At 51.8% G+C, this 26,857-nt stretch overlaps 1 protein-coding gene across 1 annotated transcript; it reads left to right on the forward strand.

Annotated features, from left to right (window-relative positions):
• Positions 1 to 1,106: 1,106 nt before the first annotated feature.
• On the forward strand, positions 1,107 to 19,206 carry LRRC75B (leucine rich repeat containing 75B; the record flags this gene model as incomplete). The annotated part of the gene is made up of 4 exons (XM_084297628.1): positions 1,107 to 1,370; positions 5,890 to 6,018; positions 8,903 to 9,015; positions 18,684 to 19,206. 4 exons carry the CDS (start codon positions 1,107 to 1,109, stop codon positions 19,204 to 19,206), a joined length of 1,029 nt encoding a protein of 342 aa, XP_084153754.1.
• Positions 19,207 to 26,857: the final 7,651 nt, after the last annotated feature.

Raw genomic sequence — 26,857 nt, forward strand, 5'->3', positions numbered from 1 at the left:
ATCTCCTTCCTCCTTCCAGCCTCTGTGGAATGCTGAGAAGGCAAATGAACCTTTCAGGCTCTGTTGAGCAGAGATGTGGCCATTCCCAAAGTGAGGGCCCAGTGGCTGCAAGGACAGGTTCTTCTGCAGAGGCACTGTGTGATGCTTGTCTCCCAAATGCACGTGGGGAGCCCAGGCTGTTCCTACAGCTGCGTGCCCTCATGTTACAGCCACCAACACCCTGTCTCGGTGTGCAGGGCTTGCCATCTGTCATGGGCACCTGGACTTGATGTGAGGATAGTCCTGAAAAGGAGCAAGCTCGTGACTCCAGCTGCAGAACGCGGAAGGTCAGGCTGAGCTACTGGTTATACTGGGAGCATGACTCGGCTGCCTGCAAAATCTCAGTGGCTAGAGATGGAATCCAGGCGTTGTTTTTTTTTTACCATCCTGTTGGATTACAGAGATTTCGTCTAAGGAAAAGCATGCACTACACTTGCTGTGCACTGCTCAGGGAGGGAGGGATGCATATGAGGAAAACACTTCTGCCCACCGCAGGTGAGGAACGGTGCCAGAATTGTACTATCAGTTGCAGACGACTGGTAGTGGGCAAAATTCCTGCCACTTTCTAGCTTGGTAAAAACACCTCGTCTGGGTCCAACAACAGGCTGACAGAAAACACAGCCCACGTAAGCACTGCCAGCCAGATGGCACGTTGTGAACCGCTGTTAATCTCGACAACCTTTGGCAGCGTTGAGTTTGCCCGGGAATAAAAGCTCCCCCCCAAGCGCCTGGATGCAAGGAGCGGTCCCGGCATTCGCTCCTCTCTTTGTCTTCTCCACTGAGGACCCCCCGGCAGAACAAGCCCCGGAGGAGGAGGAGGAGAAGAGGAGGAGGCGCCTCCGGGAGAAGAGGCAGAGGCAAGCCAAGCACAGGGGCACGGGCAAATAACCCCCCCGGCTGCCCGTCCTCGGGGAGCGCCGGGAACCGCCAGGCGGGGAGCGGGGGGAGCCGGGGCGGAGCCGGCCGGGAGGGGCAGCCCGACCCCCCCCCGCCTCTCGGGGCACCTCCCCCGGCCCGGAGCCCGGTGCCCGGAGCCCGGTGGCGGCCCGGAGCGGAGCAGCACGGCCATGGGCTCCCGGCTGAGCCGGCAGAGCAGCCTGGAGGAGGAGGGAGCCGCCGGCGAGGAAGCCAACGGCGGCAAGGCGGAGGGCGGCCGGGGCGACTTCCACCTCTCGTCCCTGCTCCTCCACCCGCAGCGGCTGCCCGGGGTGCTGCGGAAAGCCTCGCCGGCGCCCTACGTGCGGCGGGTGGGGTGGCTGCGGGAGATCCAAGCCACCATCCGGGAGCACAAGCGGGAGCACGCCGTGCACATCCTCAGGCTGCTCAGGAAGGTAAGCGCTGCGGGCTGGGCTGCGCTGGGCTGGGCTGGGCTGGCCGGGCACAGCCATGCCGAGCCGAGCCGAGCCGTGCCGCCACCTCCGGGGATGCTCGGGCAGGAGCAGCCGGGGGGGGGCAGCAGCCGGAGCCCCCTCCCCAGCCCGGCGGGGCGGGTCCGCAGCCCCCCGGGGTGCGGCTCTTTGTGCTGCCCGGCGGCAGTCGCCCCCTCTCGGGAACAGGGGTCGGGAGCGGGGCTGCGCAGCCCCCAGGAAAAGGGGTCCCCGAGCCGCAGCCGCACCCAGCCTCGACGGCCCCCCAGGGGAAAGCCGCCGGCCACCCCACTGCCACCGCCGCCCAGGCAGGCTGGCCAAGAGCTGGCCCCCGGAGCAGCCAAGACGGTGTTGGGGAGGCTGCCTGGGACAGCTCGGGCTGGGAGGAGAGGGAAAGGGGTCAGTGTATCAGTGGGAGCTTGCTTCTGTCTGCCGCCATTCGGGGACAGAGAAGGCAGCGTGCAGACAGCCTGGTGCCAAAGTGATGCTGAGCACAGAGCCCCGCTGCTGGAGCAGAGCCAGCTCCTCCGCTGCTCAGCGCTACCGTCGCCTTCCAGACAAACTCGGCTCCCCCAAATTGCAGGCAACTCTGTCATAAATAGCAGAGGGGACAGATCCTCCCTCCAGCTCAGGCATAAAACAGAATCAGTTCTTAGCTTATCACATTGCTTCATTATCTAGTGACACGTACATATCTTGGGACCACAACCAGTGCCTTGCTACAGTGGCAAGTAGCCTTTGGGCACGAGCCCTTTGGAGCAGGGACTGGCTTGCTACCAGAGAGCGCAGCAGCCGCAGGGAGCTGCATGAACAGCCCTGGCTGCTCCCAGAGCCCCAGGTTTTGCAACACACCTGACAGTGGTGATCAGTGCGCTACCAGCAAGTTGCATTTTTATGACTAAGAATTTACAGGACCTAAAATTACATCACTACTTTTCATGTCCACTGCCCTAGAGCTCACGTGAGGAGTACTACCAGCGCTACAAACCCCTTCTTGCACACATGTAGGTAGATAAACCCTCAGCAAAAAGCTTGTATGGCAGACAAGGACTGAATAAGATTTCAAAGGCTGTTTTGGAAAAGCACTGTTAGAGTCAGCCATTGACTTCATAAGTGTGGCAACATAACATGAACAGACTTTTGCAGGGTTTGCCAGAGGCCAGAATTACAAAATGTCATTTCCTATAATGCTCAGCGCCTCTCCTTGAGGCTGAAGCACTGAAATCCCTCACAGACCCTGAGGTCTCCAGAAGGTCCATCTGGGAACAGCCGGGCTTTGAATGCTGACTCACAGGGCCATTGGGAGCAGAGGGTCCTTTCCAAGCCCTCCTGTCCATGCAGCCTGACAGTTCCTTTTGGGATCAGCTGGGTGCCTGGCTTCCCAAGTCCGCACTGAGAATTGCCATGTCCTGGGCATGTTTTGCCCACTGCCCTTGCAGTTCTCCTTGTTATTTCTGGTCCCTACCTCTGCCCGTCCATGCCAAAACAGCAACCGCCCAGTCATCTGCTCACACCACCACAGTGGGACATGCATCCCGTACTCACACCACAGCCTTCTTCTGCCAAGTTAGGCAGAACCCATCCAACACCCCCAGAACCTCCCATTCTTGGTGTGCTCAAAGATTTCAGAGACAGAGAGCTACACTGCTATGGTGTGTTACACCTTTCAACAACTGAACACAACCGTCAGCCAGGCTGGGGTCAGGCACTCACAACCAGTCCTCCTCATGTGTTCAATGCCAGCTTCAAAGCGTACCATGATCAGCCTCTTTCATCATTTTACAAAACTGCATCACTCTTGAAGCAAATTCAGCCCTTAGCTTGGTGCCCAGCACGGCGTTCCTTACACAGACTGGCTTACCTTGGCAGTAACACACTCTCAGGAGTCGCTGACAAAGGCATCCCAGCTGAGGGTCTGTTTGTTACCTGTAAAAAGAGACACACCTCGTTCACTCCAGTGGACAGCGAGGACACGTAACACCATACCTTGTCACTGTGCCTTAGGCCGGGGTGTTTGCAACCCCCAGGGAAGGTAGAACAACCTTGGAGGCAGAAATGCAACCTCCCTGATGGAGCAGATGCACTCAGCCAGACCGAGGGGCATGGGCTGCTGCTCAGTGCTTCCTGCTGCAAGGCGGCTGCTGCTCCCAGCAGACTCGGACCTGCAGGCTGCAAGTGGATCTGCCAGTGCTTTTCAGCCTGGGGACTACAGACCCCAAGGGGCTGTAGATTGTTCCTAGGACATCAGGAGGGTGTAGTTAAATAGAGAAAGCCAGCTCTAAGCAGATCCACTGAACAGGGATGCATAATTTCTTTATTTTAGAAGACTGCACACTGAGAACAACTGCAAAGTGCAGGTGTACACTCATACACATTTCTTTTGTACAGCAGCACTCTGACAGCTCCATTGCATGTGGTCTTAGTCCCAGAAACATCCACCTGCAAAAGACAGGCCAGCTTTCCTGCTGATGTGAGCGGGCATTGCTCAGCTGAGCTAGTGGAGACGTTAGACTTAGACCAGCAAAAAGTCTGGTACAATCTGATTTCCCTGGGCTGAGACACCAGCCAAGTGTCATTTTGAAGATAATGGCACAAAGCCAACTGAACTGCCCAGATTGATAATATTCTGATTCTGCTTTCTTCTAACTGCAGCCACCCTTTAGGTGGCCCATTTTCGAAAGAACGAGGGAGGAGAGGAGGAAGAAAGAGAGGGAGAGTGCAAGGGAGGAATACAAATAAGATGAACTAAAAAATGGCCCTAGGCTAAGAATTTATGGACTGTCAGTGCAAAGTGAATAACCACACCTATATTTTATATAAAACCCTTGCAGGCAGGATTTGTAATGGGAATGCAGATTCAACTTAGTGGTATAGCTCCAACTAGGGGAGTTTAATTACTGTTCTGACATCCACTGCTGCATGCTCAGCCATGCCATCCTCTTGGCAGCTTTCTTCGTCTATGCATGTTACACTTTGTGTAGGAGGCTCCGTTTCCCTGAAGCCTTACGGTTAAGGGAGACATTGGCATGATGCCTGGGTACACTCCTGGCCCATATCCAGCTGTGTCTGTCCTTCAGGATTGATCCACTGCTTGGGTTCCTTGGTTGCTTGCGGGTATCGTCTGTGTACACACAGCAGTGGGGCTGTAAAGCATTTGATTTATTCTCCCTTTCTCTGTCAGATCTGCAGTCAGGATCCGTCTCTGTTGTGCTCTCTGCTTGATTTGGTCTGAGCATACCCAGAGCAGGAGAGAGTGGATACAGCACTGGCTTTGGTTGCTGCTTAGGGTTAAGATCCAGCACCTCTGCCAACTGTGGCTCTGTCCCTGCTGGTAACGTATTTGTGTGCACGTGCACACCCAGCTTTCTCTCTCTTTTTGTAAGAGCTCTCAGTGCGTCTTCCCCTGGGTGGTGCCTGAAGCACACATTCAGTGGAGCAGTGTGAACATATGGGGCACCCATTTGCTTATTCATTTCTCCTGGCAGCAGCATGCAGAATGGGCAGAGGACTTGTTTCCTCCCTCAGCTGAGCCCTCCTTGTCAACGGAATCAAACTCAGCACCATCCCAGTTAGGGAGCTTTTTTGTTCTACTTTTCTGCTGCTGGGGTATTTTTCTACCCTCAGGGTATTTCCATGCAAGTTTCTGCAGTCTTTCTTTCCAAGATGCTCTGCTGTTTTCCCGTGTGGTATCTCCCAGTTGTAATACTTGTGTTGTATTAGGTTTTTAGCTTTCCTCTTAGCAGAGAACAGCGCAGTTCTTTGCAGTATCACCCATCTGGCCCCTGGGGAGGCATCTTGTTCCCAAAGATGCTGAGGTTTCTTCTGCTATGCCCAGAGGTGCCATGTACCTTGGGGTCCATAGATGTAAGTTGTTCCCTTAGCTCACATTGTGGAAGATGGAAAGAGGACTCCCCACAACTGACCTGCAGAGTTAACTATAAATTTACCATTACACCCTAAAAAAAAAATAATACTGCCAGTGCTTAGTGCTTACTGAAAGTTTCAAAGCTCAGCTCAACTCGTACTGATGGACAGGACCAGGATAGATGGCAGTATCTGGATACCTGTGGAAAATGTTTGATTCTTCCAGAAAAGCTGAGACTGGTGTAGCAGGTTTGGAGCCAGCCCTTCTGCATGGCGCCTTCCACAGATTCACACGCTGAGGCTGACAAAACTGTGAGTTTCTCTGGAAAGAATTCGCTCTGGGCTCCATCCAGCCTGTAAATGATCCTGCTCTTACCTTCCTGCGATACGTGGAAACGAGGCGGTCGGTCCCTGTGCTGACTGACTCAGCTTCACGCTGAATCTCATGCAGCTCTCCCCATCACCGCAATGCTGGGTCAGGCACAGCTGCTTCACCTTTGCTAGATAGTTTCCTGTGCTGAGTAACCAGCTGGCACCTCGTGGGATTTACTTTCTGGTTTCAAATACCTCGTGGTTATGGCTCCAAGGAAGCCCGTATATCTTTCTGTTTTTCTCATAGGACCTGGGACTGGAAGGAACATTCCTCAATGAAGTCCTCTACAAAAACGCGACTTTCCTCAACTTGGTGGATCCCATCTCCCATGACTTGCTGATGAGCCTTGCTAGAGACCTTCAGTGTCCCAAAAAGGTGAACCCTCCCCTCAGCTCAATGGACACTTCGCAATGTAGCACCAATGCAGGACAAGCCCAGATGGGGTGGCTCGTTCTGCGTAGTGCTCTGCAATCCTCCAGAGCCAGCCAGCATACACCCTTGGAGTCATAGCACATATTCTTGTGCATATTTCCTAGAAATCGGTTTAAACTACCTCAGAACATGAATGCAATTGGGGGAGCATGAGGTTACAGGCCCAGAAATCAGGAATTTACTTTTCTTGCTAACAGAAAACTTGGTGGCAGGGTACCTGCCAAATAAAAATAAACGATGAGGGGGAGGCAGATGGTGGTGGCATATTCAATGGCATGTCCCTGAGGTTCAAAACAGCTAGCTTTTGGGGAGCCTATGGGGCTGCAGAGGGGAACAGAGATTCCTGCACCTCTGCCCATGCTGGTGACTAGGAGGAGGAGCAGAACCTCACTTCTCAGGTTTTGTCATATGACACTACCCTAACCCTTACCGGGGAGCAATACATCCTCGCCATAGCCCCCCAGACCTGAGTAAAGGGCGCAAGTCGGGGCTCAAAAAGCAAATATGCTATGTGTGCAGGATCCCTGCACTGCTGCCACAGCACTTCAGAGAATGAAGAGAGCAGAAAAGGCAAGGCAGGGTGCAGACAAACCTCACAGGTATCAGTCCCACAGCAACACCAGCATCTACTGGTTACCCTTCGCCGCCACTAACACCATCCGTTAGCTCATCAGGCTTGGCAAGTGTCAGGTTTGCTTTATAAGGAGGGCAACAGAATGAGCTTATGCAAAGAGAGACATTAAGTACACGCAGCTCAGAGCAAACAGGGGTGCCCTAGGGAATGCCCAGTGGCTTTCTAAGCCTCATCACTGGGCTGCAACACAGCCTGAAAATTTTTCTTTTTAATTTTTGTCCAAATATTACAAGCACCTAAAAAGGAATCGGAGGGGAGAGGGTGCAGCAATAGGACCAATTAACCTTAGTTCACTGGCCTCATCTCCAGCTGTTCTGGGTTGTTTTATCCAGACCACCTCCATCCTCGCAGTGTGCAGTGCCCTTTGTGGGGTGTGACACATGCCATTGTGTAGATAAGATTTTCCCTATTTGTCAAGCACCTCAGGTGCCCCTTGCAGCCATCAGGAGTTTAATTAGGGGGGCTGGAAAGACTTAGCACCCCCCAGCACCAGCACACACATCAGCAGACCACGTCCCCTCTCCGCCCCCGGCTGAGCACCTGGTGGCTGTAACCGCATTACAGGCAAGCAGCTGAGTGCAATTCCCAGCCTGTCAGTAGAAATTAAATCAGCGAGGACACGGGAAGGAACAGGAGGGTAATTCTCAGTTGTGAGCCAACAAACAGTTGCGGGGCACTGTGCCAGCTCCTGTACTGAAGCCTGGTGTGCACGTGCACCCACTTGGAAAGGTTTGCTGATGGAGGTGGCACCAGGGTGCCAGTTCCAGCCTTGCCAGCACAGAAGTGGCCCGCAACAGGGTATCTAATCCCAGGCATGGACCAGTCCCTGTGGGGTTCCCAAGGGAGCAGTGCTGTGCTGAGCACTGAGGCTGGGATCCCTCCCGACTTGGCACAGCAGAACGGCCACATGCTGGCAGCGCGTCCCTGGGATGTTGGGCTGATTCAGTGACTGCTTGGAAAAGTCACCGTGCAGCTGCTGGCCCACAGTACAGCTTGCAATAAAGAATAAATTAGCGTATTCCCTGACAGCTTTACTATGTGTTTACCTATCAGGTCCCTAAACGCACACGTTGCACCATGGCTGGAGGGCTGAGGAAGGGGAATGCAGGTCTCTGTCAGCATTTGGAAAATATGAGAGAGGAGGCAGAAATCCCAGCCTTCAGCAGCTGCCGTTTGTCATTCTGCTTTGCCAGGGGAAGAGGTGCTTTCAAAGTCATGGAGACAGGGAGTGTGTGCAAAAATCAAACCAGGAGAGTAGCAGCCACCTTGGTGCCTGATGAGTTACTGCAGGGGTTGGAGGGAACTGCTGTTGGGAAGCTCCCAAACTCAAATATCTGGGAGAAGAATGGACTGCAAGGACGCGAGGTGCAATATGGGGACCTCGTGGGTTCCTTGTCCCAGCATCTGCCAGCTGGAGGGACCAGGAGTTCAGGTGCTGCTGCAGGAGGAGCAGGGCTGTCCCAGAGCACATCTCTCCCAGCAAGAAGCACCCAGGGGATGGGGCAGGGGTGCTGGCTGCTGGGCTTCCATACCAGGGGAGCAGACGGGCAGTCCAAAGACAGTGTGCAGCCAAAGTCTGGGAAGCACGGTGACAAGGTAATCAATACAACTTTAGCACAGTCCTGTAACGCAATGAGTCAGCAGCTCATCTGCACATGGGTGCTGCTGAGGATACAACAGTGAGGAGTCAAGACACTCCTGCTGCCTCCTCATTGTGCTTTTATGAAAGTGGAGCTCTTTTGAAGAGATGGAGCTCTTTTGAAGAGATGGAGCTCTTTTGAAGAGAGGGGCCCTGCACAGAGCCCCCTGCACATTGTCTGCCACCCCTGCCTTCCAGGCAAGCTCTAACCATGACACACAGCGTGATGCCTGGCCTAGAGCAGGACCCCCTGCCACAGACCCATCTCTCGCACCACCTGTTCCCTAGTAGGATGTGTAATCGCAGCCCCAGTCCCTAGTCAGGGCAGGAACAGGCTGGCTGGGCTCAGGTTCTTCCTGCTCCTGGTATCCCAGGAGAGGATGCTATATCACGCAGAGGCATCTCTGGCCTTGTCACCCTTCCTCTTTTATCCTCTTCTCCATCTCCTATTCCTTCCCCTGCTTCATTATCATCCTTGTCCCTTTGCTGCCCTCCCCCTTGCCTCCTGTTATGCAGCACCACACGCAGAGACTAAGCTGTCCCTCTGCTTTCAGGAATACGACCCCTGGAAATCCTCAGACAGGATCTGCAGGCAGCTGATTTACCACCTAACCCCGCACTCGAAATGGCACCGGCACGGCATGCCCCGGAGGAAGTCCCAAGTGTGGTAAGTGGCCTGGCTGGGGACAGCAGGGACGGGCACAGAGCGGGGTCTGCCAGAAGAAACCATGCTGCAGCCAAGCATCATCCAGGTCTGCCCCTGCTGCCCATCTTGGAGAAAGGCAGGGTTGAGAACCTGCATGGCAACCTCTGCTCAGCCTCTTAAAAGAAACACAGCCAAATGGTGCGGTGTCAGTGCCAGAACTCCTCTCCCTGGCCTGGTTTGCTCTTTACTCCTTTTCAATCCCACTGCCTTCGTGGTACTGCAGCAGCCAGCCCTCCCAGCAGGGCCTGCAGGGTGCGTGGCCCAAGGAGCACGGCCAAAGCTGGCAGCCCTGCCGGCCACCCTGTGCTCCGCTGAGCTCAGCCAGCCCCGGATCTGTGCCCCACTTTGTCCTTGTTCATCCCCGTACAGCTTCCCTGTCTGCAGGAATGGTCTCCCGATAAAAGGCAATGCCACAAGCTGAGCGTGCCACTCCGCAGGGAGCACTCTGCGATGGCTGGCAGAGAGGTGGCTGTCCTTGCTTGCCTCCCACAGCTCCTTCAGGACCCACGGTGATGCAGGGCCTCACACACAGGGAACACAACTCAAAGCGCTTGGCCACCGACAGCTCCCCCATGGCAGCTGCTTTCTGTTACTACAAACACATTCAAAGAGCCATACTTGTTCTCCCCCGATACTTGCTGTTTTTTCTAACCAGGTAAAGAGCAGTCCCTACTTCTTTTAAACCCACCTCTTCTTTTAAACCCACCCCTTCTCTAGTTTTCTTCGAGCAAAGCATCTTTCTATGACACAGATCTCCAGTGCTGAAGGAAAGGGAGAAGCAACTACAAGAAGAGCCCCATTAGCCTCTCAGAAATGAATGTAGGGTTGGGCAAAAAGATAAAAATGGCAGTGCCTGGTCTTGGCTTTTCTTGAGACTCTCATTGTCTTTGATGGATGTACCAGCAACTTAGAATTCCCCATGAGAATTGATATTTCCATAGCACCTTTTGTTCTTACTCAGAAGTAGATCCCCAGCATGCCTTAGGGAATAGAAGCCTATTGGTTTGCTGCAACTACAATTTCCAGGCTATCTACCTCATATCTGTAGCCCCCCTCCCATCCCCTTTGCCACCAGATCTGCACGCTCTGTGACTCTTAATGCACTCTTCTCCAGCACCCCCTGGGGCAGGCCGGTTAGTGCAGTCTGCAGGTGGGATCAAAGGCACGGAGCCATCAGTCAGTCCCAGGGTACCAGAAACTGCAGAGCAGCAGCTTGCACCCAGCCTGCCATCCGTCAGCAAGAGCATCACGCCTGTGCACTCACCCAGTAGCGACACAGAGCAGGTCTGGGGCCAGAGAAAGAGCCCAGACCCCACACAGAGGGGTCAGGTAATACCCCAAGTATTGGCTGGGTACAGAGCATCTGCGAGTACGAGCAGGGAGAAGGGAGCAAGGCAATGTGTGATGGAGGGGAATATAGGTCTAAAACGGGTGGCCCCGCCTGGCAGCCAGACCCAGCTGCAAGGTGTTACATAAGGCACAAAATAATTTTGATTAAATATTAAACAGCAGCACTTCCTCTTTGAAAACTGGAGAGGAACTGGTTTGCAGTTTGCGGCAAAAAGTACCTGCAGAGTTGGCATCTTTGGCTGCTGCAAGTAAATGGATGTTGCCAGTAGCAGGAAAGCAAGAAATAGCTGCTTCACTTGGAGGCATCAGGGCCTAATTTTGTCCAGCAGGGCTGTTCTTAACAGATCAGAATCCTCCACTTCCTGCCATCGGCTAGTGGGAGCACTTCACTGTGATGTGTCTGAACCCATGCCCTTGGCTTGTACCCTTCCTGCCCTCAAGGTCCTTTAAAAAGTATATGTGTAGCAGCAATCCTTCTGAAGGCATTTCTAAAATTTACTGGGGACCTAGGACAGTTGAAAGGAATCAGTGCATGCAAACCATATTCAGAAACTGAATTTTGTGGTCTCCTGAGCTTTGGCTTCTGGCTTTCGTGGAGCTGGTACACTTGTTCTCTTCTGAAATGTGATTTCTGCTTTCTGGCAGCATGCCAGATGGGTCCAGAAGATAATTAACAAGTCCAGTACACAGACAGCTGCGAGCATCTGCCAGGCATTAATTACATCAGGGCTGTTATGGAGATGTGGTGTGGGAGGTGGAAAGGACCTGCACCCCTACAGCCAGATCACACACAGGTGTTCACCCCATGGCCAAGCAACAAACCTGCAGGTCAGGAACAAACGAGTCACGTCCCCATCCACTCTCAGTGGAACCCCAAACCCTCATGAAGTACAAGCCTGAGCCACCCATAAACTGATGAAGAAGAAAGGATAAGATGAATTTCTTCAAGCACTCGTGCTTTGATACACAGCAATCCCAGCACAGCTGGAACTGTAAGCTCCGTTAAGGACCCATCAGGCTTCTACCAAGCAAGATCAGTCTTATACTATTCACACCATAGAACCCCAACTAGTACCAAACATTCACAAATTGATGAAGTTTGCAGAACACCATGAGAGCTTTCAGACAAGCACATGTCCTTCTGGACACCCTTAACCACAAACCTGCTCCCCACTGAAGCCATAGGTCCTACTGCTTCTCATACCACCTTTACTACTGATGTATTTAGCCCAGGGCTACAACTGCAGCCAAGGTGCAAGGTATCTTATAGGGGAAGGACACCATGGCTACTATTTCCCCTGGGTGCCTTCTCTGCAGAGCCATTCCTGCGGAGCTACTAACAGTGTGATGCTCATGGGGCCCCGGCCCTGAGCCTAGGAAGGAAATCAGCCCACTGTGGGTTGCCACCAGCCCACGTGCTTTTACCGGATGAAGGCTCCAGGCCAGAAGCAGAACCCATAGAGAGACGTGGAAAGAGAAAATTTATTGCAGCAGACTGAAGGCAACAGCAGCTGAGGGGAGGGGAGATCCAGCCCAGGGTGTCTCTGGTTTCTCCAATTAACTTGTCGCAGATGCAGGGAGATGGGTCCACCTCTGCAGGGTTCTTGACAGTAACTGTGTGCCTTGTGCAATCAAGGCTTTGCAGTGTTCCTGCTGTGCTTTCAGCCAAAGGGACTTATTTCAGCTGCCTGGGTTTGCCAAACTGAAAACAAGGGGCTCCATTCTCCTTTCCTGCAAAACCCCATCACAGGTCTGCAGCTTCCAGCCAACAGCCTGCACCCCACCTTGCAGCTACTTGGGTAGGCTGCCCAAGCAAACAGAGAAGTAGAGCTTGTATTTGTAGAGGATTTAAAATTAAAAGCCCGAGGATAACATTTTCTCAGCAGGAACCAGCATGACCTTACCGCACAATTGTCAGTCTCTTACATCCTAATGGGACTTCAGTTCTAGGACTGTTTCACAGTTGTATAGATTATTCACCCTTAACAAGATGAACACATCCAAGGGTGTTGTTTAACTCCAGCTTCTAATTAAATCGATGTTTATTGTGTAAAGAGTAATGGGTTAAGAAATGCTTCTCCCTGTGGACATAGGCTTTTTAGGCTATCAAGACCACTTCTGTGACATGTTGACAGATGCAGAACTTTTAGATATTACTAAATGTTGTTTTCAGATATCTCAAGGTTTCCTGAGTTCAGCATTGCGGGAGGACTGCATGTTCTCTTCCAGAACAGGGCTGGATCCAGAGGGCTCATTACTTCTCAAGGCCAAAACCATGCTGGACTACAGTTCAGAGGGGAGAGGTAGAAGGGTATCAGGTGAACGTCGCCTTTGACTGGAGAGCTGGAGCACAGCTTATGTGCCCACAGTGTGGAAGCTGTGGGTTACAACTGAGCTGTCTTGGCAAAGCTAGGTCAGGGAACTTTATGCAGCTTCCACTTGCATTGCCCCCAGAGCTGGCTACTCAGTGCCCTCCTTTCTTTAGGATCCTTTCAATGGATCAAGTCTGAACCCATAGAACACGCAGGCAGCAAACAGACTGATCTTTGCAAGCAGGGTGTTCCTGCTGCAGAGAAAAAAAAAAAAATCCCACACAGTAACCTGTTCTGGAGGAACAAAGGCAGCTGTGTGCATGGAGTCAGTAACGCACACTGCATACATCTGGGCTTTCCTTGTCAGAAGTTGCACCACGGTTTTTGTTCGTCTGCCCGAGTGAGCTTCATTTCGAAACACCTTGGCTAATCTGAAGCTGGGTGGGGAACCAAGTGTTCCTTCTGGGCTCGTTGCTCTGTTGCTTATTTATTGACGTGCACTGCCCAGACATTGCGGCATTAGATGCACTTTAAAAATGCAATGAAAGCATTTGTGTCTAGAAGACTGCAGGGAAGCAGCTCGAAAGGGCTTTGGGTCTTTTTTTTTTTCCACTCTTGAAAACATCACTCAGGGCCATGGATGACAGCTCTGGCAGATTAGATCTCAGCTTTCACATTGCCTGAGATGAATACTAAGCAGAGCTTCCATTTCACCCTTATGCAACAGAGTAAATAGCCACCACCATTCCTGCTTTAGAGACGGGAAGCCAAGTTGGAGAATACCACCCAATTAACTAAAGTCACATGGTAAGAGTCAGATGTGAGTACAGGAACTGCCTCACACAACATTTTTTGAGAAGCTGCTGCTCACAGAGACATCCGACAGACACAAACTGGTGAATAAGCTGTGGAGAGACAGCAGCTGTTCCCTCAGCTTACAGTGCTGAGACCCAGCCCCTACCCGTGACCAAGGTTCCCAGCAGCACTGGGAGATGGGTACACCTGGAAAGGCTGTTAGTGATGGAAGGGGGCAGCCAGCACCTCAACACTGCCTTGTTAGAGATCAGAAGGAAAAATCCAAGACCAACAGGCAGGAGAAGCAGGACATGGGTGGAAAGATAAGCAGGGAATGAAAGGATGCAGGCTGGGTGGCAGCGGGGACCTTATGCCTTCATGGCTCTTGCACAGGTCAATGTTTGACGGAGCTGGGAGGAGGAGAGGTGCTCAGCTGCATCATCACCTGTGGATAATCCACGTCCTTCCCAAGTCACAGAGGGAGGGTGGCAGGAAGAAGGCTGCCTTTGTGTTCCCTTCTCTCGCCAGGGAGGAACCTGCCCCCAGCTGATCAAAAGAGCATGGGTGCAAGGGTGGAGACATGACTTGAGGGACTCCTCATGGAAGCAGCCTGTTTGTGCACAGCTTCCATCTTTGCAGACGTGCTGGGCCCAGCCTCAGAACAGCTTGGGCTGGGTTAGCCTAGGTCAGCGCTTTTGAGGCTTCTCGTTCCTTTGTCTCATCAGAGGCAGCTAAAGCCAGCTCTTCAAAGCAGCACCCCGTGCCACCGGGAAGCAAAGGCAAACAGATTATGCTAAGTAGATAATTAAAAAGCCCAGAGTCCATCCCCTAAACTGCTGCTTAAAGCAGAGCAGCCATCCAGATACACCTGCTGTTAGGCTCTGTGCAAGGCAGAACAGCCAAGAAACACCTGACTCATGGCTAATTAGCCACCTCTCCTCCCAGATTCCTTCCGTAGCTCGGAGACAGGGCAATGAGGCACCTGCAGGACCCTGAACACTTGTGCTGAACAAATTCCTTCAAACCCCACAACATCAAGAGGAGGCCAAGCACTGCTGTGGCTGCTGCCGGTCCTGGTCATTGCACTGGTGAGAGCTGCTACAGCCACCAAAGAATTTAGCTGATGAGGAAGAAGCTGAAGGGCACTGATCTCTTCAGATGGCAGGAGGGCAGGCGCTGTGCCCCACTGGAGGCTGCATCCAGCTCCAGGCACGCAGCAGGGTCTGGCTGCTGATCGCCTTTGCTTCTTGTTCAGTTTCACAGGAAAGCTGCATTTCTCACTTGAAGCTGTTCCTCCAGCAATGGAGAGTTTCCTCTCTCAATTTGCTGCAGAGAATACAAACACCATCTGCTTCACTGCATCCAGGGTCCAGATCCTTGCTAGCTGCAAATCCTGGCAATTAGAAAATCACACGCAGCACCAGTTGCAGCAGCACAAGGTTAATGCAGCCTCCAGTGCTTCGCAGTCCTCTGCCTACAAGTCCTATGTGCATCAAGAGCCATGTCGCTAAGTAGCTGTTTTGTCTCACACAAAGAAGAAAGCTTCTTCAATTAAAGCAGTCTTTAAGCCTATTTTACTTGCAGAAATTAGGGGATAATAGGCGATCCACTTCCGTGGAAATAAACCTGGCATTTGCTCAGCTGCTGCACAGATGCCTGAGAGCCTGGGGTCTCATCCTCCCCTCTGCCCCCAACAGTCCTAGAACTCAAAGTTCCAAAATTACCAGATGTCAAATAATTCAAAGTAAAGCACTTACAGACATCTACCTGCCACTTCTCTGGCCAAGGGACATATTTCCCTCTGAAGCAAGAGGAGCGGTCAGCTATGCTGTGCCCTGCCCCAGCGATGGCATTTAGGTGCACCTCATGCAGCCATGCAGGAACACCAAGCAGGCAAGGAGAATTGCCAGGAATCCCAGCATGTCTGATGCTTCTTCATCTGCCAGAGAGTCAAGGGGCTGCTGCAGCATTAGGGGCTATCGTCAGCCAGGGCAAGGCTTCTCCCAGTATTTTCCAGCTAGAGGCATTTCTACAGGCAAGAGAAAACCTCTGGAACTGAGACAGGAGGTTCAGAGTCACCCCTGCAGGTAGAGAAATGAGGGCAAAAGGAAACAGCAAAAACAGAGAGAGAGGAGAAAAAACAACAAGAAAAAGCCAGCAAAGGAAGGAGGGCCCTGGCACTGCACAGGACAGTTTAAGCACATTCAGCCAGGAGCAGTCCAGCCTGGAGAATCAATTACAGGACAATGATTTGTCTGCTTGACTGAGGCTTCCTTTGGGTACTGGCTTCCTGCTCGGGAGAGCAGCAGAAGGTACTTACTCTGGTCAAGCACAATCCATGACTTATTACTGCAGTCCCTGCACAGCAGTCAGCAGGAGGGGAAGCTTAACGGGCAGCGAGACAAGCACATCACTTTTGTCCTTCTGACATTTCCCCCCACTTATCACTGCCTGCACTCAGATCCAAGTCACCCTAAAGAGATCAAGAGCCATTCAAACTGGCCCCCTCTTTGGAAAGCTGTTCCTGCAGATAGAGCAGGAGGAATGGCACCTGGCTGAGGCCTGCCAGAGGGAGTGGTGCCAACTGCAGACAAGACCTGCAATCCCCCCCCTCCAGCCTGCTTTCCATCCCTGTACCAAGCTGTGGTAGCACTAAAGCTCATCCCTTGTAGCTGTCCAACAGAAAGGTCAGGTGAGGCTTTGCACAGACAAGGCTTGGGGTGAGGAGGTCCTTCTCTTTGTGTCCTGTCTGTCTCCCCCTCCAGGATCTGCCATGGGTTGAGAGCACTGGTGAAGATAGTTTTCAGGAGGCCCAGGTTCTGCTTGCACAAAACAGATGCTGAAGTAATTACAAGCTTGCTTCTAACCTTGTTTGTCCTCTATTCTCCCTACACACACACACCAACAAAGCCTTAATCCAAACCAATACTGAGGCCAGAGAGGACTTCTATCTCGTCTCTTATACCAGCCAGTGGTACTTTGTGCTACACCACTGCCAGGGACTGGTGACAAACCATACCAAAAAAAAAAAAAAAAAAGGCACAAACTGTTTTTCCAGGTGAGACATAGGAATACAGCCCCCACGCAGCCTGGGCTGCTCTCAAGCATCCCTTGGATTACCCAGAAACAGGAGGCTAACCCAGCACCATCCAGACTGCAGCATGCACAGTTCACAGCTTCCACTGCTGCTGTGAGCAAAGCAGGTGATTAACTCTTTGCAGCCCTGTCTCAGGGACTCTGGTATCAGAGATACCACGTACTGCTCTGAAACAAAGGCCCTTTGGAGAAATCACTTGTGTTCTCTTGGACCAATTTTAACTCCCCACTACATCAGTCTCTGCTGTTTGGCAGCATGGCTGAGCACTGCCCTCCTTGTCCCTCCTGTGACTGACCGAGGGAGTGGTCTGGGTCATGTAAAATGTAGGCATTTGATAAGTGATGTGTAGGACTCTTTCAATCCTCCAGGTCTGAATGTAAGTTACTTCATGCTGTTAGCACGTTCTACCATGAGAGCTCGTTAGCTTATGTGCCTGTTTGCAGGTACAGCCTCAGCCCCGCACAATGAATTCACTCAGGACCCACAAGCACATATAGAAATAGCCAGAACAAAGTGCTGCCAATACCACGGGAGGAATGTAGGGGCTAGAGCACGTCCAGGGCAGACTGCAAGGTCACTTCCACCTCACACTCCTTCAAGGAAGCACAGCTGCAAGCATATCAGCATCAAATGCATCCATGAAGGGTTGATGCATACACTGAAGCACATTTATTCACCTGTGTTATCAGACACCCACAGGGAGTATTAGGGGCAGAAGTTTCTGGGATGCCATTACTAGGCACATAAAGCAAAGCTTTAGAGGCAGCATCGCATCCTCCCCACAACTGCAGAAGGGCCTGGCAACACTAAAGCTCGCGGGGTCATTCTCACCTGCCATGGTAGCTCCTGTGGTGTTGCAACCTTCTCCAAGGAAATTGCATGTCCCCACGCACCCGCTGCTCTCAGGGCCTGGCTGTGCCGCAGCCGTGCAGGACACTACAGAGAGCCAGATAGGAAGAGTGGGCACCTTCAAACTGGTGGTTAATTCCTAGCCCACCCTGCTCCTCCCAACCCCAACAAGGCACATTTACACCCCCAAAGAATGTGACTAAAGACACCAGCGGGGATCCTAGTAGAGCTCCCAAACCCTTATGACTGATACAAACTGGAAGGACAGCAAGGCTGGCGTTATTTACGTAGAAGAATTAGTTTCTCAGACATGACACTAGCACACACTTTTACTCAGTCCTGCAACACCCCCCCTCCAACCTCCTAGAGCCCCACAGCTCCCACTTCTCACAGCACTCTCACAGACCTGCAGTCCATCGCAGAGCTCCATGTCCCACTCATTTTGCAAATCCAACAGCCCTACAGCACATCTCTACTTGCTGTGCAGCCTACTTCCTTCTCCTCCTCCTCCTCCTTCCACTTGCCAGGCAGATAGCAAGAACCACAGCTAAAACCAACTCACTGTAGATTTCTTTTAGAGCCCTTATGCCCTCCCCACCTCCTCACAGCTGCAGCAGATCCCAGATAATCTGTTGACCACAGGGACCTAAATTAGCAGTCACTGGTGCTGCTTACCACTTGAGGGACACTGGGGAAGGCTCTTACAGGGATGTGGTAAATCCATTCCTGAAGAGCAGTTTGCCTATAGACTGTTTTCTTGACAAAATATCCTTTTCTCAGCCTTTTAACACTGCTTTACTTCTGCAGAAAAATCTGTTTGCAACAGACCTTGCCGTTCACCTGGAGAGGTGGCACAGAAACAGCCCCCACGCAGTGCAAACCGGTGCATTTGGAAAGTTTGCTTGCCATGGTTACTTCTGCTGACCACGCAGCACTGAATGTCTGTACGTGCACATACAGACAAACCCTTTGAAATGTGCTAGTGGAAGAGAGCTTAGCAACACGGGGTTAGCCAGTTCTTGCAAAGTTCATGTACAAGTGCTGAGAACACACAGAAAAGCCCCAGGACACAATCTGCCCAGAGGCATGGTGCAGACCTTGTGCCCATTTCCCAGACAAGCTCCATTAGCCTTTTGCTGAATGTTCTAGCCCAAGTTCCTCATGAGCCCTCCCCTGCTCAGAGTGTATACCCTTAACGATCTCTCTCTGTCCCTTTCCACCATCAGCCTGAAGACCAGCCTGCAGAAGAAAGTGAGCCAGGACTCGATGGATCTGTCTGGGATCCCCCTGACCATGCGGGATGTCCACCGCATGGCCTACTACCTGCAGAACAACGGGGACCACCTCACCTCCGTGGACCTGAGCTTCACCGAGCTGAATGATGACATGGTGCGCCTGCTGCTGCCCTTCCTCTGGGCGCTGCCCAAGCTCACTCACCTTTCCCTCAATGGCAACCGACTGACGCGGGCGACCATGAAGGAGCTGACTGACACCATGAAGGACATGAACAAGTTCCCTTGCCTGGCCTGGGTAGACCTCGGCAACAACGTGGATGTCTCCTCCATGCCGCAGCCCTTGCTTGTGGGCCTGCGCAAGCGCCTCAGCCAGCAGACCACACTGCCTACCATCTACGAGGCGCTCGACTGCGACTCAGAGATCTCCAGCGGGCAGGAAGGCAGCCAGCTGGAGGATGAAGCAGCAGGAAGCACCCCGCCACGTGCTTTCCCTCAGCAGGGCTGCGAGAGGTGACTGGACAACAGGCCGGCGCTGGCACACTGAAGCCGCCCCAAGGAGAAATTCTGAGTACAAACACCGAGCAGAGGGCCAGCTTTACCGGCTTCCTTTGGCGCTTTTCTCTCGCCTTCCCTGGCATCTCCCCCCAACTTGCTGTGAGACAAAAGCCTGTCGGTCCCCACAACGTGCTCCACTCCCTCCCCTCACTGCCAAACCCATCGCCCACGTTACAGAGAGGAACCAGTGACTTACAGTGAACCTGGTCCCCAGGCAGGGTCTCACTGGAAGACGGGAAAAGACCTGTCGGAGTCAAGAATATCCTCCAGAAGCCATTGGGTTGAGGGAAAGTGATGTGGGGGGAAACCTAAAACAGAAACAGGCTTGTAGTTTACTTCCTTTCTTCCTTTTCCTAGGCACCTTGGAAGGCTTGTGACCTGCAGTTTTGAGTGTGAAAGGAGGTACCCCAAGAGCCTAGCTGTTGTGGAGCTTAGCTGAAGGGCTCAGAGGCCAGAGCTGGAGCCCGGCAGTGTGTCTCCCTCTTGTGTCTGGCTCCTTTTGTTTTGTTTTTTTTCCTATTGTGTGTTTTGTATTAACATCTGAACAAAGGGACTTGGTCAGAGACCATTGGATTGCATAGGCTGGGGCGGACACATGGCTTGGAACTGCAGCATCAGGATATTTGCTGTGTGACCGGGGTGAGAGGGAGGGGAAGGAGGTATGTGTTGGTGGGAGCATGGGGGATGGGACGAGTTGGGATGGGATGGGAAAGCTGAGGGTAGAAAAGGGAGGGGAAATAGTCTCGTGGTTTCACAGGATTGGTTTCAAGAACTGTGTTTTTGTATTAAAATTACAACTTCCAAGTGAAATTAAGGAGAATCAGACAGCTAAGCGCATAACTGTGACACTAGAGGAGCAAGCAGCAAACACGCCAGAGGTGGGCACTTCCCAAACTAAAGTGCAAAGCGTTGGCTCCTCATGGCATATTGCACACCTCTTAATGCAGAGACATGATGTGAGCAGCTGCATTGCCATTTCCAATGCTGTCCAAAACCAAACCAGTGATGCAAAAATTCTAGTGTTTTCCACATTGCTCATGCTCTATATAAACACAATAAACAATTCTCTTGGACATAAATCAAGGTTGGACTCGATGATCTTGTGGTCTCTTCCAACCTAGAAATTCTGTGATTCTGTGTGATTCTTTAAATGTGAAGCACTACTAAGTCTGAGTGTCTGGGCTGTTCACAAACTGAGGCAGCAGCCCAGTCGCTGCAAAATAAAGACCAGGGGTTCTCGTGCAGCACCTGAGCAGCGGGAGAGGACCAGCAGGTGCCACTCGCACCAGTGAGTGTGGTTCATTCCTTATAGGAGGATGAAACATCTGCGCTCATTTGAGGTAGGCTGTGGCCTTTCATGTTAAAAAAAAAAAAAAAAAAAAAAAAAGAATAAAACTTTATCTGATAAGTCAAGTCCTCTCGATTAGCTGTCCCCACAGGAATTCAGGGAGCAGATATGATTTTGAAAGACTTAAGAGTTAAAGAAATCAGATGGATTAAGAAGAATCCCAACATACAAATCCTGGCCCTCCTGAATTACGAATGGTAACCTTGTCTTTCTCTGCTGACTCTCTCTGGGAGCCTCAACACATAAGAAACTCTCATATACTAAGCCAGACAAATCCACATGAAATGGATTCTTTCATACTCCGTGCTGATCTCTCAAGATGTTGCAAAAGCAAATTGGTGATACTGACTTACCAAGTAATTCATCCCCTTCGGACCAAGGGTGGGGGCACCGGCTGGTATCAGTATCTCTGATCAACCGCCAAAAGCCTCAAAGAGACCATGGCCTCTGAGGAAGGAGTCAGCTTTAGAGACACCTGTAAGTATTATAACCTGACACTGTAAATGCTGGACCTGGTCTTCCTCACACTTCGGTCATTGGATGCTTTGCCACTGGAGCAGGACATGTAACCTTCATCCTGTTAACATGCAGACAGAAGCGCTGTAAAGGCTCTGTCCTCCCAGCACAAAAGAACAAAAGATACAAGAGGTAAAGCAAATATAGCTGGGGCCTGTGTTAGCTGCCCCATCCCGGTGAAGGTGGGAGAGAAAAGGCCCCTGGCCAGAACATGGTGCTCGGGCAGGAGGATGGGGAACAGGGAGCGCTGATGTAGCCAGGCCCCAGCAGAGCCCAGAGCAGGGAGGGAGCATGTTCCCCTGCACAGTTTTTAGCTCACCGCCAAACACTTTTTAGCCCTCCTAATGAATCTGGATAAGTGGAGTAATTTCTGTGGCACAAACTGTATTTGGGAAGCATGAGATCACTTTGCAGAAGGCAAAATAGAGTTTCTCTGTGGCCATTCCAATTACTGGGGAAAGGCTGTGCTGCTTTCAGAGGTCACCACCTGCCTTTCTTCCCACAGCTCACATTTCCCCGCTCCATGCAGTATCTTTCCTCCCCTATTGTGGAAGAGATAGTATTTATTTTTTTTCCTTTTATTCTCTTCCTTCTAAAATACCTTTCAGCAAAAATGAAAAGCATTTTGAATGTCAGCAGGATCTGCTTAAACTCTTGCAGTCTAAGGAGAGCAGCAGTCTGCTCCAAGAAGAAATCTCAGGCACGAGGCTCGGTGCCACGTGGTGAGTCACAGTGGCATATCTAGAAAGAGGGAGCAAGGTGCTGAGCATTCAGTCTGAGCGCTGCCTGTAAGGCTCTGTGGGGAGGCACCTTCGCAGCCCTTCCATCACGGCAGTACGCCCCAGAAAGGAGGCAAGAGCCGCAGCATGCAGCCACCACTGACTCAGCTCTTCCCTGCAGAGTCCCTGGCTCAGCCCCAGGGAGGATCCGTGCAGACCATTTCCAGCCCAGTGCGTGCTGTGCTAATCAGCGGGATGGAGAGGAGACATTCAGCCCCTTGCAAGGGAATTCTCTGCTAGTCACTGGTGATGCCTGGCTGCCAGTTGGCAGCTCCAGGAGCAAGAGAGAAAGCAAGGCTTGAAACAGACTGGTTCAGCTGAGCAGCTGTGGGACCTGTGTTTATTTCTCCATATGCACTTGGCTGCTTTGCCATAGAAACCTCCCCACTGAGAGCTGGTTGTGAATGAATACGTGCCAATGCACATTATGAGGTCCTGGCCTAGGAAGCCACCAGTGCTTTGGATCCATTCTAACGGGCTGCAGCTTAGCTGCAGACAAACTATTGCAGGACATCCAGCCAATCCCCAGCAGCTCCTGGCTGCACTGGAAGAGGGAGCACAGCAGCATGCATCCAGCTCCAGAGCAGGGAAATGCCCCCGCACAGCCCTCCAGAGGAGATGCTCAGGGAGCAGGAAGGGCAGCCCCAAACCCAAAGGAAGCTGGTTTCATAAAAGCTGAGTTCACAAACCAGAGAGGATAACGCAACCCAAACAAGCCTTACCTTGCACAGGAGGAGGAAGCTCAGGGCTCTCAAAGGGGATTAAGAGGATGAGCTGCAGGTCTCCTCACTGATACCCAGAGGAACCAGCTCTGTTCTGCTGCTAAACCAGGGGATGCCTTGCAGTGAGCCTCTGCCTCCTGCGAGGCAGCAGAGCAGGAGATGGATCCCTGTGGTACCAAATACTCTCCTCAGCACTGTACTTGCTGTCGCAGGGCTGTAATCTCAGCTCCTCCAAGCAGCTCACACTATCCAGACTCACACACCAGACCAAGTTCCATCCGTGGCAGCCTCCCTCCCTCTGCACGTAAGATACAAATGGCCAGCCCAAGGGGAGACGTGTGTTATGCAGCAGGAAGGAGGCTGCAGCAGAGCAGAACAGTGTCGCAGACATTTCCTCACCACAACCTCCCACAAGATAATCAGTCTCACAAAAGATCTCAGAGTGAAACACGTAAGCGTACCCTTCAAAAGAAGCCTTCCAGAAGGAGAGGTCACCAGGTGCAAAGCCATGCCACACCTCCCACCATCTTATCTTTTCCAGGCATTAAAAAATACCCCTAGAAATCTCTCCTCCTCCTGGGCTTGTTCAGTCCCTTTCAGATCTGCAGTCACACAGCAGCACTGCACGAGGCAGTGAACTCCCACTTCCACTGATCGTGCCAACAGCCAGCAGCTTCCTTCCTGGCGCAGCGTCCTCCTGCCAGCTCCCAGGGCCAAGGGAGATGCCCACCTGCAGTGTCCCGGACAAAAATGCTGGTGAGCACTGCCAGCAGCACTGGTAGGAAGCCATCAGTGCCAGGCAGCAGAGGGAAAAAGGGACAGGTCAAAGCCTTTCAGTGATTCAAACAGAAATGCACTTGCTCCTTCCTTCCCTAGCTGGCCAACAGCTTCCTCACTCCTCTGTCCTTTATTTTACACCAGCTCTGACCACAAAACACAGGGTAATTACCTTAGCATGCTCCAGGTAGCAGGATGCTTAGCAGAGGCCACCACAAGCCTTCTGCCTTCCCGTGGCTCCATCCAAATAACTGCTAATTGTTTTCTTGAGGTAAGGATTCATTTCACATGCCTCAGAACCTGTCAAAGCCCTTCCCGCCCTCACCACCAAAACTCTTTTTTCAACCTGTAATTCATTGCTCAGAGGATTGCTTGGACAATAAAGGAATCTGCACTGTTTGAGGAAGACTGACAGGCTCCTAAGTGAACAGTTGCTGATAACGTTGCCAAAATTTAAATTGTTTCCTCTTACAAAAGCCAGCAAAAGATCATTGGACTTTTGCCTTTAGAGGTAATTCTGTCCACCACCAGACCGCATGCAGTTCATATTGGGGAAGAGGAAATGTGTCTCAGAACAACCTCTTATCACCACAGTATCTTGACTGTGCAGCAGGTCTCAGGGCCTTCAAGGGCAGCTGACAGAAAGCCCAGCTACCCAGGCTTGGAGCAGTTGGGAACGGTTATCAATGGACAAGAGAATCTGTTTTGCAATTTACTGCCATCAGACAAGTGCTCTTGAAATAGGTGCAATAGCTGGTTTAAAGCTGCCAAGAGGTAATTCACAACACAAAATAGACCAGAACAATCACAGCTGAGGCCAGCGCTCCAGGAAGCCATGGCTGTATTTTGATCTACTTTGAGACATTAAGTTCCTGATTATGAATCTCTTTTGTTCCCCTCCAACATGATAGCATTCCAGTTCAGTGATGCTGATTCAAAACCAGAACAGCCACAAAATACGATAACCACACAGTATCCTCCTCAGGAGAAGAATGAAGAGGATAGTCAGCTTTTCTTCCACATGCATTTATTCCTTTTCCCAACGCCTGGCACTCCCCCTGATGCATCCAGACTGGCCTCAAAAGCAAGTGAACCACAAAAACATTGACATATCTTGCTACAGCATCAGGCTTATTCAGCTTGCACGCAGGCATGTCACAGGGGTGGGGAATGGATTCTTTAACGCTTACTGATCGGACTGTTTCTGCACTTCTTCATGAGGATTATTCATCCCCATCCATTTCTGAGGCAATATGCCTTAAGTTGGATACAATGATGGGAAGCATCTGGAAAGCTATCTGACAGCTACATGGACCTTGCTTAACCTGAGTAACCCCCTGAAACACATGGGTCTCACCAAGCACAGAGGTGGTCACAGAAAACTGGAAAAAGGCATTCCCCCAGACCAGCAGCTGCTCTTAGGTCTCCACGTCAGACCTCTGAGCAGAGCTTTGTCCCTGCTCCCCTTAAGCCGTTTGGTTTGTGAAGCAAAATTCATCCAAAAATGTGTATCTTTATTTGAACTCCGTTGCAACAGAATAACCTCTTTTACTCTGGAGACCCGACCAAGAACTGAAGAGGTTCACCTCACAGAGGTAACCCCAGCAGCAGCTCAGGGACACTGACTGGAACTAGCAGACACAGCTAGAGGGGCCTGCAAGTCCACCAAGAAAAAAAAAAATCCCCGCCCTGCGAATTTTAAGCTTAGCTTAACATTATGCTTGAGGCAGCGTATCTGCCTCTGGATAGGTTCACTGATACTCCAGCACCCTCACAGGGCTCCACCACAGACACCAAAACCATTGCAGTCTGAGGAAATGCTCCCTCTGTATCCCAACACGATAAAGCTGTCACAAAACTGCTCATTTTACCAACAGTTTTTTGTGGCCTTGATTTTTTAAGAAACTGCAGTTGAAAGACAGTGAAATGGAGGACTCTAAAGGCAGAAGGTGGTTGTGCCCAAGGTCTCCAACATGAGATGCCCTCCCCTGTGTCTCAGCCCCGGAGGCCCACCCTCAGGGGCAGCCCCCATCTCCTCACCGCTAACAGGGGGAGACAAACGGAGAGATTAGCCCTTTTGTCACCCCCTGAACTGAAAGGTCAGGAACAGAAGAAGCAGCAACATCTCCTGTGAGCTTTTGCATTGCTAATGCCTGTGGCAGCACTAGCTGGCTGAGTTGCCCTTAAACCGGCAGCACTCGCTGACTCTACAGGCGAGGGCTGTTTGAGAAGATCGCAACACAGGCTCCCTTGAGGTAACACACAGAAGGACCCTCTTCAGTACAGCAAGAAGGCAAGCTTACCTGCCATTCCCTAAGCAGAAATGAAGGCAGATAAGCACACTCCGAGGCATACACCTCAGCTGCCCCACAGGACATAATGCAAAGCGCTTTGCTTTCCTGGGCTCTCGAGCTGGGCATTCACTCGCCGGCACGGCTCTTCCCCAGGGAACAGCAGGATGCCGCCAGGGGTCACCCCTGTAACGTATTTTTGACCTATTTCCATCTTGCCCTGCACTGGGCATCCGTACTGAGGTGCTGGCAGCGGGGAGGCAGGGGCCGCCGTGAGGAGAAGCCGCGCTGCCCTGCCCGTGCGCTGCCGGTTCCAGAAGGTTCCACAGCAGCCTCCCCTCAGCGCTCAGCCGAGCCCCTCAGCGCCTCTGGGAAACAGCAATAAGAAAGGGCAAAACGTTCAGCGGTGTCCCTCAATGCCTCCGGGAAATCGCAATAAGAAACGGCAAAATGCCACAGCGCAGGAAGGAATGGGGTGGTGTGGGTTAGGGGGGCTGTTTCCAGGGACAGCCAGGCTGTAAAGGGGGAGTGGGGATCCGAGTGCCGAAGTGAGGCGAGAGCTGCTGTGAGTGTTATCCCCCCTGTGTAACCCTCCTCATGGGTGTCCCACAGCATTAGTTTGAGCATGAGGATAGGGCTATGTTTGAAGAAGAGGTGGTTGTAGCACCCTCTGAAAGCAAGGCTCTGAGGTGAAGCGAGGGCTGCTACCAGAGCCCTCCCCACACGCCGCCTCTAGCCAGAGGCTTCGACACGTCCCATGATACAAATCTCAGCCTAAGGTTAGGATTAACCTTCATGTATTTGGAGGCAAATGCTGACATGAAAAACCTCTAATGAGATCCCTAGAGCTTCATCCACATATTCCATGTCAAATCTGGCTCACTAGCTAGACAAAAAGGTTGTAGCAAAAAGACAAAACATAGACAGCACATCCTAACAAATACCCAGAGAAACAGTGAAAACAACGGTTCCTCTTTGCGCATTCAATCCTGCTTTTCCCAAGACGCAGCACTCCCCACAGCTGCATCCAAACTCTCCTCAAAAGCAAGAGGTGAATAAGGCTGCAGCCAAAATGATGCCCTCCTCTCTGGCTGTAGAGGTGTCTCTGATGTGCAGCTTTATATGGTGATCTTCGATGACAGAGATTTGGAAAGAAGAAAAAAAAAGCCTGCTGTGG

Source organism: Netta rufina (assembly GCF_964035555.1).
Source record: "Netta rufina genome assembly, chromosome: 17".
In the NCBI taxonomy this organism is placed as follows: domain Eukaryota; kingdom Metazoa; phylum Chordata; class Aves; order Anseriformes; family Anatidae; genus Netta; species Netta rufina.